General features: G+C 38.7%; 1 protein-coding gene across 3 annotated transcripts in view; it reads right to left on the bottom strand.

Moving 5' to 3' along the window:
* Positions 1–13,768, bottom strand: part of ptprz1a (protein tyrosine phosphatase receptor type Z1a) — a 91,532-nt gene that overhangs the window by 9,183 nt on the left and 68,581 nt on the right. For all 3 annotated transcript variants that reach the window (XM_053427370.1, XM_053427371.1, XM_053427372.1), the window contains 7 exons: positions 10,414–10,552; positions 5,972–6,060; positions 5,582–5,667; positions 3,077–3,097; positions 2,326–2,422; positions 1,775–1,857; positions 285–419 (listed from right to left, as the gene is read on the bottom strand). In XM_053427370.1, the coding sequence (XP_053283345.1) occupies positions 285–419; positions 1,775–1,857; positions 2,326–2,422; positions 3,077–3,097; positions 5,582–5,667; positions 5,972–6,060; positions 10,414–10,552 (650 nt within the window). The remainder of the gene's footprint in view (positions 1–284; positions 420–1,774; positions 1,858–2,325; positions 2,423–3,076; positions 3,098–5,581; positions 5,668–5,971; positions 6,061–10,413; positions 10,553–13,768) is intronic.

The following is a 13,768-nucleotide window of genomic DNA, read 5'->3' as shown; positions in this document are numbered from 1 at the left end:
CGAATGCTGTACCTTTTAAATCAGTAAATACTGTATGTCTGCATTTTCCTTCAAAACCCTTTTTCCTTTGAAAAAAGTTAACTAACCTTTTAATGTTCATAAACATGTAAAATCAGTCTGTTTTATTCTTAAATCAACGAGAAAGATCACAATTTATACTTCTGATAATAAAACTGAAAATTAAAAATAGCATTTTAATTTGTTTTGGGAATTTTGGCTATAGGACAAACATTATTAAATCTGTACTGGGAGCATTTCAGACTGTGTGATTCAAGTTGACTCACTCGTCCTTTCTCCACCAGGTTTGTGATCATGACAATGACGCCAATGTTTTGCTCCCAAATCATCCTCCAGAAGTCTTCGGTGCTCGACTTCAGAGGACCCTGAGCGGCGATATACGACCTTGTCTTTTTAAAGCCCTGAGGAAACATACACACACAGAGAAGGACACACACAAACACATACACAGTGCCTCCATCAGCTTTGAAAACCTCAACAAGTGTGTGAAACCTGCATGAATCTGTAGAAGAAAGAATAATTTCCAGAGCAGCAAACTTGAACAGGTTATAACATTTTAGTGATAACATTAAACACAACTGTCAGCTGAGGCTGATGGGAATGTCATTTGTTTTGCAGGGTACTTGATGATAGAATTGCAAAGTATTGGACAAATTTGTTTCATGGAAATCCTCTCAACAAAAGAAGAGTCAGTCACCAGGAGTCATCCTCTGGAAACCATGAATGTCTGTATACAATATTAAATCAACAGTGATCATGTGTCTGTCAGCTTGTGTCTTTCTGTCATTTAGTGTTTAAAATCATTTAATGCAGCGTTTAATTTGTATGGTTAAGCTTCTGTACATGAGGCCTGTACAAAGCATCTGCTCAACAGACTGAGTAGCTACTGTTTAATCAACCTATTAACTGAAAACATTAACAGTGATTCAAGGAAATAGATTTTTCCGTATATAACTTTTTAGTTGCTCCAGTTTGACAGTTAGTTTTACAAATTACTCTTTTATGAGAGTATTGTTCCAAACCTTCATGTCTACTCAGAGCTCTGTGGCCTTTTAGAAATACAATCAAATTGTATGCCTCTTACTAAATAGGAGGTTATGGGCTAGAAAGCACTTAGGGACATCTGTAAATAAAAAAAAAATGAATTGCCATTACATACAAAACTCATCAAGGTTGATAACAATTTTGACTCAAAAGTTTAGAGCAGGCTGAGTTGAAAGGAGTTGGTTTAGTTAAGGCCAGCACAGGAAAGAAAGTGTCACTAGTTCTCAGTAGAGGACATTAATCCATTTTAATAGTTTGATAACCTTCGCCTGACTGACAGCTTGACGTTTCCTTCATACTGTGCGACTCAGACAAAAGTTTGAGCTGGAGTGATCCTCAACGTGTTTGTACCAACTTTAGAACCTGCACGTCAGCTCTCCAGAAGTGCCGTGCCTGCCGCAGGGTGTTTTTTTTGTTTCGCCTCTGCCTTTCACGAAACACAACACACCGGAAATGAGATTTTAATGGTGCGGTGACAGGCATAATGGAGAGCTTCACAGGTTCTTGCTGCCAACAGTGAGCCTCATGAAAAGGTTTAGAAATAGGCAGATTTGGCTTCAGGGAGACAAGAGGGAAACCATGCAGTGGCTCTGTGAAGAGAAGTTTTCACTGTGTGTTTAACGAGCCTCTGGGTGAAGGTGAGGACCTTGGTTTGTGTGGAGATTAAAAAAGAAACTGAAATACAGTCACAATACGACACAGAGATCCTCACATCCACGTAGTTTGCGTTGATGTAATCCGTCGTCCTTCCGTCTTTATCAGCCTGCGACGAGAGCCGCACCCGGCTGTGGTCATCTGAGGGTTACAGAGTAGAAACACAAAGGGAAGTCATCAGATCAATGTGGAGGACAATATCCATCCATCCATCGATTTCTCTATCCCTCTTTCTATCCATTTCTCTATCCTATCTATCGTGTCATGTACCATGTACCAATTATTTTATTCCGTGTGAATGCTTCTTACGCTGACATGTTTCTATCTATCTATCTATCTATCTATCCATCCATCCATCCATCCATCTATCTATCTATCTATCTATCTATCTATTTATCTATCTATCTATCTATCTATCTATCTATCTATCTATCTATCTATCTATCTATCTATCTATCTATCTATCTATCTATCTATCTCTCTGTCTATCTCTCTATCTATCTATCTGTCTATCTATCTGTCTATCTATCAGTGAAAGTGATGTTCTGATCTGAGTCCTTCAGTGAAAACTCATCATTCCTGACCCTCTGCTGCAGTAAGTGCACTCACAGGCCAGGATGTTGCTGTATCTGTTTTTGTTCTTGTTTTCAGGATGGTTGGAGCTGTCAGTGTTCATCCCCATGTCCACTGTGCACACCTGCACCTCCTGAAAACACACATATAGAGAGTAAAGCTTTACCTTTAGAAGATGTCCTTCATACATTCTGTCTAAGTTCAGTATATATTGAATGACTACATACTCAGTTTTCTCCCTTTGCTTTCATACAGAGATATTACCTCTGCCACTGTTTATTGTCATTTCTTTGTCAGCTAGTGTTGCTGGGTAGAGTTCTTGTTTCACAAGTTTTTAAATAGTATCACACAACATTAGTTGTTTGTATGCACAACAAAATAATGAAACATGTTGCATTTAACTTTCTCAGACAGTTTGAGTACAAACTTAACTGAAGCATAACAAAGGTTAAATTAATTTATTAAACTGCATTGGGTTTACTTTGATGGTGGCACTTACACTGTATGTAATTAAAACTGGCAAAGATGTGATTAAGGGTTTTAAAGACATTTTTCAGACTAGAATATTAAAAATCAAACTACATGATTCTTTAGATTCTTTAATGATCCTCTAATTACCCTGTCATAGAATACAAACTCTCCACTTGCGACAAACAGCAGTTTTGTACATCCACATTTTTCACATTTTCTAAAGCACTTTGAATTACAAGACGAGACAAACAAACAGATATGTCATGTGGAGCCGCATCCGTCAGTGAATAGAGACGTCAGGAGGAGAGCGTCTTACCTCGTAGCTCTCCTTCAGTATCTAATGATGAGGGTGAGGAAGCAGCAGGCAGCCAGGATGTTTTCGTGACAACACAGTCAACCAAAGAGGTACAAAAATACAAATTACAAGACAAGACAAAAAAAAACACAAAATACACATTTGTCTCACAGCACACCTCTTGCTTCTGTCTACACAGAGGAAAAAATAAAACCAAACAAAAAGAGACGAAACATGGGCGGGTGGACTCAGACTCTCTTTTTACACACAGTTGATGTAAAATTTCTCTGTTGATGTATAATTTAAACTTTAATTGAACCTATGTATTTGTAGTTTTTTTGGAGCCATCTACTTATCCTCTGCTACATTGTAGAACAATATATTTTCATTCTTAAATTCTTGTCACATTCATAATATTTGTATCAATAATACGTGCCCACTAATCCTTCACTATTATTCAGAATATGACAATATTCAAATATGTATAAGGGTCAGCATATTCCATTTGGAGATTCCTAATTTGGCATTTTTCAGAATTTGGCATTTTCTGATCAAGAAATGTGGAATATGCTGATAACAATATATAATAATTGGTTAAATAAAATAGAATAAAGAATAAAATAATATTGAAATGATCATTTTTACTAGCCACATAAACAACTAAGTAGGAATTAGGTATCAGTTCCACGTAAATATATTAGATGTTTCACAATATTAAATTTAGATATTTTTCTATCATCATCATCATCATCATCATCATCATCATCATCATCATCATAATGTTTCTCTCTTCTTTTTTAGCTGATTTAACATTTGAAGCAAACCACTCGTTTCACCAATTATTGGGTGAAAGGGAAAAATTTATCCTACGACGATGTTGCCAATCGAGAGGATTATTGTTCAAGTTACTGTGAAAGCAAATATATCCCACTGCATTTACAGATTTTTACCTCACTTTTAATATAATGCTATTATGTTTTTTCGCCGAACAAGAAATGTTCAAAACACTGAGCACTATGAAAGTGCAATGTACATTTGTCAGTATTATAAATTTAAGTTTATTATATGTTAAAAGCTTAACCAGATGATCATTCCAAAATTGTTATTTGATTCAGAAAAATAAAAACCTTTAAAACTGGACATTTGGTATATTACTTGCTTTATATCTGTCAAATCTATTTACTTTTTAAACTCAATATGGAATCTAAAAGTAAAGGATGGAGGGTGGAAACCATTGCATCCATTATATTCTGTAATTTTTGTCATTTTGTGATAGAAGAGAGGGTGTTCAGGTGATTCACACACAGTATCATTGTATTTTTCCTGTGATATCAAGCCTTATAAAAAATACTAAACAAACCAAAAAATCCTTTGTTGTTATCTTAATCATTAAGTATAGTCATAATTACTTTCCAACGACTCTTATTCCTGAAGGAATGTAATGGTATACTCGTGCTCTGGTTTAGAATTTTTTTAATTTGTTTCTAATGACGGTTTGCTTACACAATAATCCCTTTTCACTGCAGCCATTTTGACATGAAACAGTGCAAATACTGGTGTTACTAATCACATTACTCAAGGTTCTGCTCTCTTTAGATAGAGCCTTGAACATTTAATTTTCTTTAAACAAATGATAAATGTGAATCTTTATTGTAAACTGTTGAGTGTTAATGTCTTGCTGTTGTTTGAGATGAACTGCTGATTTTAAGTGTTGTAATCTCCATTGTTATTTAGATGTGGGCATATGTGAGAAGCCTAAAAGAATTTAAAATGATTGTATCACACATAATGATAATATTGATAATAATAATTGCGTATGTAATGATGTTTTATTTAGTACTATATATAGCAATTCCAGTTAATTGAATTTAATGAAGAGAGAGAGAGAGAGAGAGAGAGAGAGAGAGAGAGAGAGAGAGAGAGAGAGAGAGAAGAGAGAGAGAGAGAGAGAGAGAGAGAGAGAGAGTGTAGTGCACTATGGGATTGGGTTCCCTTATCCGTTCTGTAGAACTGCAGAACTACGTCAGAGCTGGCCCGCACATCTGTACTTTGAGTAGATTTTTCCTGAATAGGCATTTTCAGAATCAAACTAATTGGAGCTCAGATTCATGAGGTGAAGGAGCTCTTGATGTCTTGAGGTCTGAAGCCTCGTGACCAGTTGTTCTGTTGAAGCTCCACAGACAAAAGACAACCGACTCCCTGCTCACATGAATAATGGAGGCTCGCCACAAGACGCTGAGCCAGGACCGCAACTCGTTACTGTTATAATCACTCTCATTATTGTTGATAGATAGTCATATAATGTTGCAGCCCTAAATAAGGCCATTAAAAAAATATCTCATCACAGGTCAACAAGCAGCATGCAGAAAAAATTACGACAATCACACACACACACACACACACACATACACACACACACACACACACACACACACACACACACACACACAGACCGCAGTCGCTCTGTAAAGAAATATAAAATAGTTGAACTTTTATGCAAAGGTAATAACCCTTCTGTCTTAATACCTCAAATTCCTGCTTGAAGCCCTGGGTGCTGTGAAGTTCAGCGACATGTTGGACAAAATCCGTGACTGGAAGCGCAGTCTGCTCATCTGGAATATAAAGCAGGTCTTTTTTTTTTCTGGACAGCAAGTATCCTTTTAGAAAATGCTGAGACTTTTGGACACTTGGAAATTAGAAATACTTTAAGTTTGGACATTTGAAAAATGTAAGATATTTTTTGGAAAAGGAAAATATCGTTAGTAGATGATGACATTTTTTGACATATGAGGAAGGATAGAACATTTTATTTGGTCCCCATGTTTCAGAGCGCAGATTTTATGGACTTATATTCATTGTTATATGTTTTAAGTTTAGTATGGCGTAGGCCCTCACAAGTACACAAACGTATGTTACCAGATGTTAATGCAGCTGTGGATGCTGCAGCGATGACTCTGGGCGATGAGCTCTCGTCGATGTAGAAGTGAGCCGTCTGAAAACAGGTCCTGTGGACAAAATAAACATTGATTAAAATAAAACCTTTAAACGCTTTTATCAAAGAGAACATAAGTGTTATCATCATAGAAGAAATGCTCAAATCAGAGGAAATTATTGAAATAAAGGGACATGGTTGAAACCCTAAACAGAAACAGAGAATTCAAAGAGTTGTATTGGGCAGGAACAGAAAAGGGGCATAATAACAGACCACAGCAACAACGCTGTACTGGTTCTGACAAGATGAGGATGCTTTTGTTTTCATGTGTCTCTGCGTTAGCCTAGATTTTCGGAGAACATGGGGTAATCTTCCCAAAAACACAGGAAGAAAGATGCTGCGTTAATCCTTAACACGTTTTTAAATGGATGAGATGGCCTCTAATGAACTTGTGTTGTCTCCGCCAGAAATGGGCATCAGGGATTATCACCAGCAAAACATAAAGACACACAGAAAAACACCCACCCACACACACCCACACCCACACCCACACACACACACACACACAGATGTAAAGATGCAAAACACAAACCGTTTTTCTCTCAGTGGATCTCAGCTCCTTAATTATCAGCTGAATGTTGGATTAGTTGCTTGACTCCTGAACAAGTTAACTTGCGATGAATATACTTGTATTAAACTGAACCTGTTACCAGACAACTCCCTAAGATAATATATTTACAATAATAGCTGTTCAGCCGCCATTGCAGAGATAACCCAGGTCTCCTATGAAAGGAAGCTCTTCGAAGATGACAACCAAAGAGAGATGCTGAACCAAAGCACAAACACGGTAAAAGAGATAGTTGAGAGAGAAAGTGATAATAAAACCTGTAGTATGACATTTTGTGAGGCAAACACGTCGGAGCTGTCAGAACTGGGTTCCCAGTATATAAGAGCACACTCCATCACCATGGGAGAGAGAAAGAGGAAACACTGCTCAAAGACACTCCACACATTTATATCAATCAAGGCAGATCAGTGACCACGACAAAGTTGTCAGGTGCATCTCTGGTGTCAGCACTACTTCAGAGCAGGCTTTATTCTTCTGGCGCATGATATTTGATCTGAAACACCTTAGCTTCAATTCCTTGTCAAAAGATGTTATTCAGCTGCTGTTCATTGGTCGATTTAATGTATATGACTTGTTTATCTACTGAGACTGAAACTACTTAATCTGATTATACTGATGTCAGATGTACACCAAGCGCTTTAACCCAGAGAAGAAAACATCTGGACACGCTGCTGCTCATGAACAAACACACTCACACAGACAATAGTATTAGAAACTAAACAGTGTCACACCGGATTGTTTGGATGAAATGTTTCTGCAGGTGAAAAGAAATCCATCTAATCTGCTGTGACATTTCTCTGAAGAACTATGTTGCTGTTAAATCTCTTGTGAAGACAAATGAACATCTCTGATATTAGTGACGTTTTGGATTGTATTTTTATTGATCTTTTACTCATTTCTCTGAGAAGCACTTGATCCTCATAAGGATGGATTATAAGAAAATGGGCTCCCGGGTAAAGACGGGGAAAAACACCCCTGACCCCTCACAAAGGGACAAATTAAGGGGTAGCAATCAGTTTTGGTCATCTTATCTCTCTTCTGTTCCTTGTTGACATTTTATGTCTCTTTAGGCTTATTTTGTCTGTATGAGACTACTGTTATGTTTTCACCCCTGTCTCTTTAATTGTTTGTTTGTGAGCAACATTAACCAAAAATAAATTAACAGTTTTCAACAAAACTTGGCGGAAGAATTTGGAAGAACGCATTCAATTTTAGTGTGAATCCAGATCAGGATGTAGGTTGATTAAATTAGTTCTATATGTTATACCGGTAGTTATTTCAGTGCAGGGCAGAAGCTTCCATGGAAAGGACTAACTTTACATTGAAATAACCGATGTAAACACGCTGACTGTGTATTGATCAATAAATCAATATGTCCTGTTTGCCATAATAAAAAAATAAAATATTAATAATGATAATAAATTCTCTGTTTAAAGACAGATTCTGACAGTTAGCAACCAATGCACAGAGACTTCATTGTCCGAGTCATTGGTTGAATCCGCAGGTGTAGGTGAAGGTAGCGAGAAGTCCTCAACAACAAAGAACAGTCATGACTTTCCATATTGAGCTGCAGGGGCGTGACACATTCAGTGTTATTGGTTACTTTACAAATCAATCTGTATCCATGACATGTCCCTGGAGATTAATCAAATAGTGCTCTGACATCTGTTTCACAGGATCCTCACAGGTTGGAAAAACATCCATATGTCCTGGACATAAAGCTGCCACATTAATAAGTTGGATTTGGTCAGATGCCTACTGATGATGATGAAGATGATGTTGCAAATTTGCGGTGCATTTCTCAGTTTGTAAACTTGTAAACTCAACCAAAATCCTCTCAAACTGCTTGACCTCAAATGCACAGCAGCAGTCTAAATGAGCACCGTGTTGTCATGAGGGAAAGAAAAAGGACACGACACCAGCAGGATTAGTGCAGTTTGGCCTCCTGCCGGTCGCCCTACAAGACGCGGACACGATTCCTTCTGTCTGACATAATCAGGCGAATGTCCTTTTCTATCCCCAGACCCTCGCTGGACGCTCTCAGCTGAGTGGACACTTGCAGCGCTGCAGCCAGGGTACATCCTTCACCGAGCATTAATCCCCCTGCTCTTCAGATTATTACCAGTTTAGCACTGCTCAATCTTGGAGATACAACAACAAGGAGGTTGCAAAACAAGAACAATATGTTGAACTGCCTGCACAGCAGATGAGAAGTGGACAGTCTGTGAAAAAATAAGACTAAAAGTGGTTACACTGCGTTTGACAAGTGTGTCCTTGATCGGATTTCTCAAGTTAGTTATTTCAAGGTCTGATTGAGCAGCAGTGTTTCTTCCTGCCAGATAGCAGGAGAATGTAGCAAAAAGTAAAAACCTGTGTTTATGTCCAGACTCCCGAATGGGTTAAATAAAATGACTTATAAATAAGTCCCAGAGAAAGTTCTGTTTGCTCCGAATCTAGTATTTCATATTTCTCAATAAAAAGGAAGAAACAGCATTTCTCAAGGTCAACAATAAGGAACTAAAAACTCTCAACTGTCAAAATGTGGAGCAGCTGAAAGGCTCGTTCAGTCCGCCGGCACACGCACATCCACAACACAAAACAGGAGGTATTGTTTGTGAAAGGGATGTCGGTAAGCACACACACACACACACACACACACACACACACACACACACACACACACACACACACACAGCGCAATGTAAGATCAAGACTGAGCTCATGTTCGGGAAGATTAAGCTTCCCAGACAAACATGACAGTCACCACTTCACTCCCCTCCCCACATTATATGAGATTTGAGGGGCTGCAGGGCAGGGGGCTGAGGCGTGGGTTGAGTTCAGTTGGAGGTGTGTGTGTGTGTGTGTTTCAGGACTGTTCAAGTGGTGAATTGGAGGATTCAATTAAATTTTTTTTGCGTGAACTGGAACACATCTGAATCATCAAGTGTTTTTCAAACACCAGTCCACAGCCTTTCCAATAAATAATTACAGTACACCCCCAGCAAGATGCTGCATGGCCACACAGCAAAGTGTAAACAGTGACCAAAATACAAATGTTACAAAAAAAAGAGTAATAGATTACAGATGGAGGTGTGAAAGCCCGACCAAGGGCCATCATTGGGGCTGTGACGAACTAAAAAATAAGCACCTCTCATCCTTTACCGTTCAGCTCAATAAGTATCACTGCGTGTGAATGATGTTGCTCATTCGAATCTAGTCATCGAGTAAACAGATAAAAATGACTTTTGCCTTATTAAATAACAACAGTAAATGAATGAGAGGGAAGAAGACATTCCTCCTAAAATAAACACCTAACTGGTGTCCATTTTAGGAGTTCCAACATCTACATGGATACCAATTTCAGACAGCATCAGTCTAAACTGCACAAACAAATAAATACAAAACTATATTTATCCAAATTATATAGATGATTGTGTGTGTGTGTGTGTGTTTATTTTAATCCAGGAGTAATTCAAACTCAAGCGAGCCCTAAACCCATCAACATGAATGTTCTGTGTGGCACATTTTGAGGGAACCTGATCCCAGACTGCCTCCCTCTGGACCTGTACCTCGCCCAGATTGGTTCCTAAGTACCAGTGAAAAAGAGCTAAACAATTCCAGCATGTAATGATTCAGGATAATAAAGTTGCTCAATGTCAGTAAACAAAGCTGTTAGCAAACCATGTCACTGTCAGAAGAGAACAATATGTTTCTCTCCGCCTGTTGTGGACTTCTCCTGCCCTCTAATGGCCACAACCATCAACTGACAGCAGCTTTAGGTGCACCGGCAGCACTGACCTCCAGTATACGAGGATGCTGATGAGGACGACGAGGCCGATGACAGTGAGGGTGGAGATGACTGCCAGGGGAACCACGGCCTTTCTCTCCCTCTCCCGGATTGAACCGACCCTTGACTCGTGGCTGCTGTTGCTGGCGTCTGGAGAGAGAGAGAGGGAGAGAAAGAGAGAGAGAGGGGACAGAGAGTAAAGCTACAGCAGAGTGAGAGGGGAAACCAGGGCCGTCATCTGTTCTGCTCTGTACTGTGTTCCTCAGAGGAAAAGCTGCTCTGGCTGCAAGGATCTAGCTCATTAACCCTTAACCTGCAGAGTGTAGTCGCTGACCTTTGCCATGTTAGATGTACTGAAGCCATCTATCATTGACACCAGCCTCTGTTCCAAATATGTTCATTTGATCTTATTTAACAGTATAAATTATAATAAAGTTGGCAGTTATGCTATACTGTTTTCATACAGTTGAACTTGATATTTCACTTGGTCATGGGGTGGCAGAGGCTCTTCAATTGAACATTTGTTAATTATGTTTAGCTTTTTAGCTATGCCAAACTGGATGCCTGAATTCAAAGTCAACAGAACCAAAGCTGAGCCACATCTGAGGGGTCTGATGAAGATGGGATGCAGTGACATCTCTCTCTAGGTCAGACTGACTTACAGGAAAAAACTTAAATGAAAATTAAGCTTATTTATGAACCCTTGCATGTTTGTCGTCTGCTATACATGTATGGCCTGTTAACTCAATACTCTGCTAAGACATTCCTCAGCTCTGAGAAGCAAAGGCTGTTAAAACAGCAAAGGCTTGAGAAAAACCCTATAAACTTGTGTTTATAACTCAGCATCAGATCAGCTGGTTAGGCCTCAATTTAAAAAGCGTTTACACTGGCAGCATTATAACCTTTAAATGTATCTTTTTTTATCTTTGAAACTTTAACCTGTATTTAAAGGTTATTTGAATGCACTTTGTGACTGTGGTTTTGACCTGGACTGTGAAATACTGTTAAACGTTGTACTGTCACAATAAAAAATGTTTTTTAATCAAAACTGAATCTTTGAAAAATCGAGTTATTCAGGCACGGCACACACAAGTGGACAAATGCTTCGTATGAATAACAGTTTGGGAGTTCTATGTACAACTGCAGAATATTTCTGAAACATTCACAGATGTGTAAAAACATGTCTCTATAGTATTAGGGGTTTACTTCTATATGTTTCTATACATTTCTTCTGTCCTATTCACGTTTCAAAACTTAGAGTTGGTCCCTGCCCTGCTTGATGCAAAACAAAAATGTACAAGAAGAACCCAAGGATGCCTCAAACACTGAGCACATTCCTGCCTCCAGAGCAGCCTGGCCTCCCTGAACTGTTTGCAGATAGAAAAATCCATCACTCTCAGACCTCTGATACACACTTCAGAGAAAAACATGAACTGTGGTAACAGCCCAGCATCGAAACACAATGTAGCACCATTAACTTTCAGTTATCTACAGCAAAAACACAATAATCATCACATTCAAACCACTCGACAGATGCACAAAAGCTCATCATGAAAATTCATGTGGCAAACTGCAGCAGCACACAAACAGAGCAAGGCTTCTGTAAATCAAGCAACACAATTCTAACTTTGAATAATGGGGAATGAAAACCTGATGGTTGATCCTGACCTCACTGAATCCTCCCTTTATCGTGTGATAACCAATAAGAGAAACACTAGTGTGCATTATCCTTGACTGGGAGGCTGTTTGTTAGAACTTACCTTTACTGCACAGTCAATCAGTTCAGCCGTGAATGGCTGGGTCTGCCCTGTTGACAGTTCATAAAGAGCCTGTTGTGTGCTTTCTACACTGTGCACAATCAGAGTACAACACATTCACTCAATCGTTCATCCAGCAGTGTGTCAGCCTCTCCGATACCCTGCACACGTGGGGGATGATAATGGGTGAAGAGAATAAAAAGGCTCAGAGGACAGAGAATGGAAAAGGTTATTGGTTTAGGTGAAGACACTGAAGAGACTTTGTGACGCAGGGATGATCTGAGGACAATTAAGGGCACAAAAAATCTATCTGAGTTCCCTATGGCAAAGATTTCAAATTTAAGAATTGATTTCCGTACTGTACATCTGTACTGTCATGAGTGTTGATATGGAAATACACTGAGAAAAGTCATGATTTCTTTCCCCTTTTTCTTTTTATGACATAGTTTTTTCTGCTATTATTTCATTAGGTTTGCAACCGTGACTTACGCTACATTGACTATATAGAGCACCAGGTGTAAATCTGGTTTTATTGTTGTCACTGGACAAAGACAAACGCTGGGTCCGATATCACTCAATAATCCCTATTTATTCCACTATATAGTGAGTTCGCCATTTTGTAGTGAGCAATTTATACCATCATGCATTGCGGTCAAAGTGTTGACAGGAAGAAGAAAAGCAGAGAGAGAAGAGAAGAGAGGGCAGCCGGAAGAAAGCAACCCGCAGACCTCGCTACGTGCTTTTTACCTGAAAGCATTAATACGTAAGTGTGATATAAACATTTGAAATTCATCATGGGATTTTCCACTGGCTTACATTGCTGTCTTTCTCATACATCATAATCCTTTGACAATGACGTAGTTAACGCGCAGCGAAAAAATACGCCTAGTTGTGTCGGAAAGTGTATGTTTCATTTGTCAATGAGCTCACTACATCTTCCTCTACATAGACGCACTTATATAATGAGTAGGGGGATATGAATGAGTGGGTGATTTTAGACACTGACCGCAGTCTGTATTTTATAGATACATGTGACTAAATAAAGCCTTTTAATATATCTTCACTCCTTGCTCTGCCTCTGAGTGCCTGAATAATGTTTTCTTGTCTAAACTTTTTTTTCTTCAAGAGCACTTCAAGGCTTCTTGGATTTATTGCGAGTGTGACACAGTGAACACCAGGCCTCTTCTTTGGTCTTCAATTCAATGTTATTTATAGAGGCCAAAAACACAAACCACGAACCTGCCTCAAAGGTCTTTACCAACCGCATAGTGCATGACACTCTCGAACCTTCAGGTAAAGAATCAACTTCAAGAGACTTGCTGCAGACCGATAATCCATCACAGTGGACGCCTCATTCCTGTGTTTGTTCAGTCTTACTCATGCTGTGAACATTTGAAAAACTTCATGTAAGTTTAAAAACGGTCTGAAGACTGAAACTTCATAACTTATGATTGAAAGCGCCATACTCTTATTGCTAATTTAATGCATCATCAATGAAAGGGTGAATTTAGATGGTGAACTCAGTAAACAAAAACAAAGTATTAGTCTCACATTTAAAATAGCTACACGAGTACATACATTTTGGTAAAATCGGTTCAAAGTTGTAACT

This window comes from Pleuronectes platessa, chromosome 7 (assembly GCF_947347685.1).
Source record: "Pleuronectes platessa chromosome 7, fPlePla1.1, whole genome shotgun sequence".
In the NCBI taxonomy this organism is placed as follows: Eukaryota; Metazoa; Chordata; class Actinopteri; order Pleuronectiformes; family Pleuronectidae; genus Pleuronectes; species Pleuronectes platessa.
Note: the sequence above shows the minus strand (reverse complement) of the source record. Positions and strands in the feature narration are given on the sequence as shown.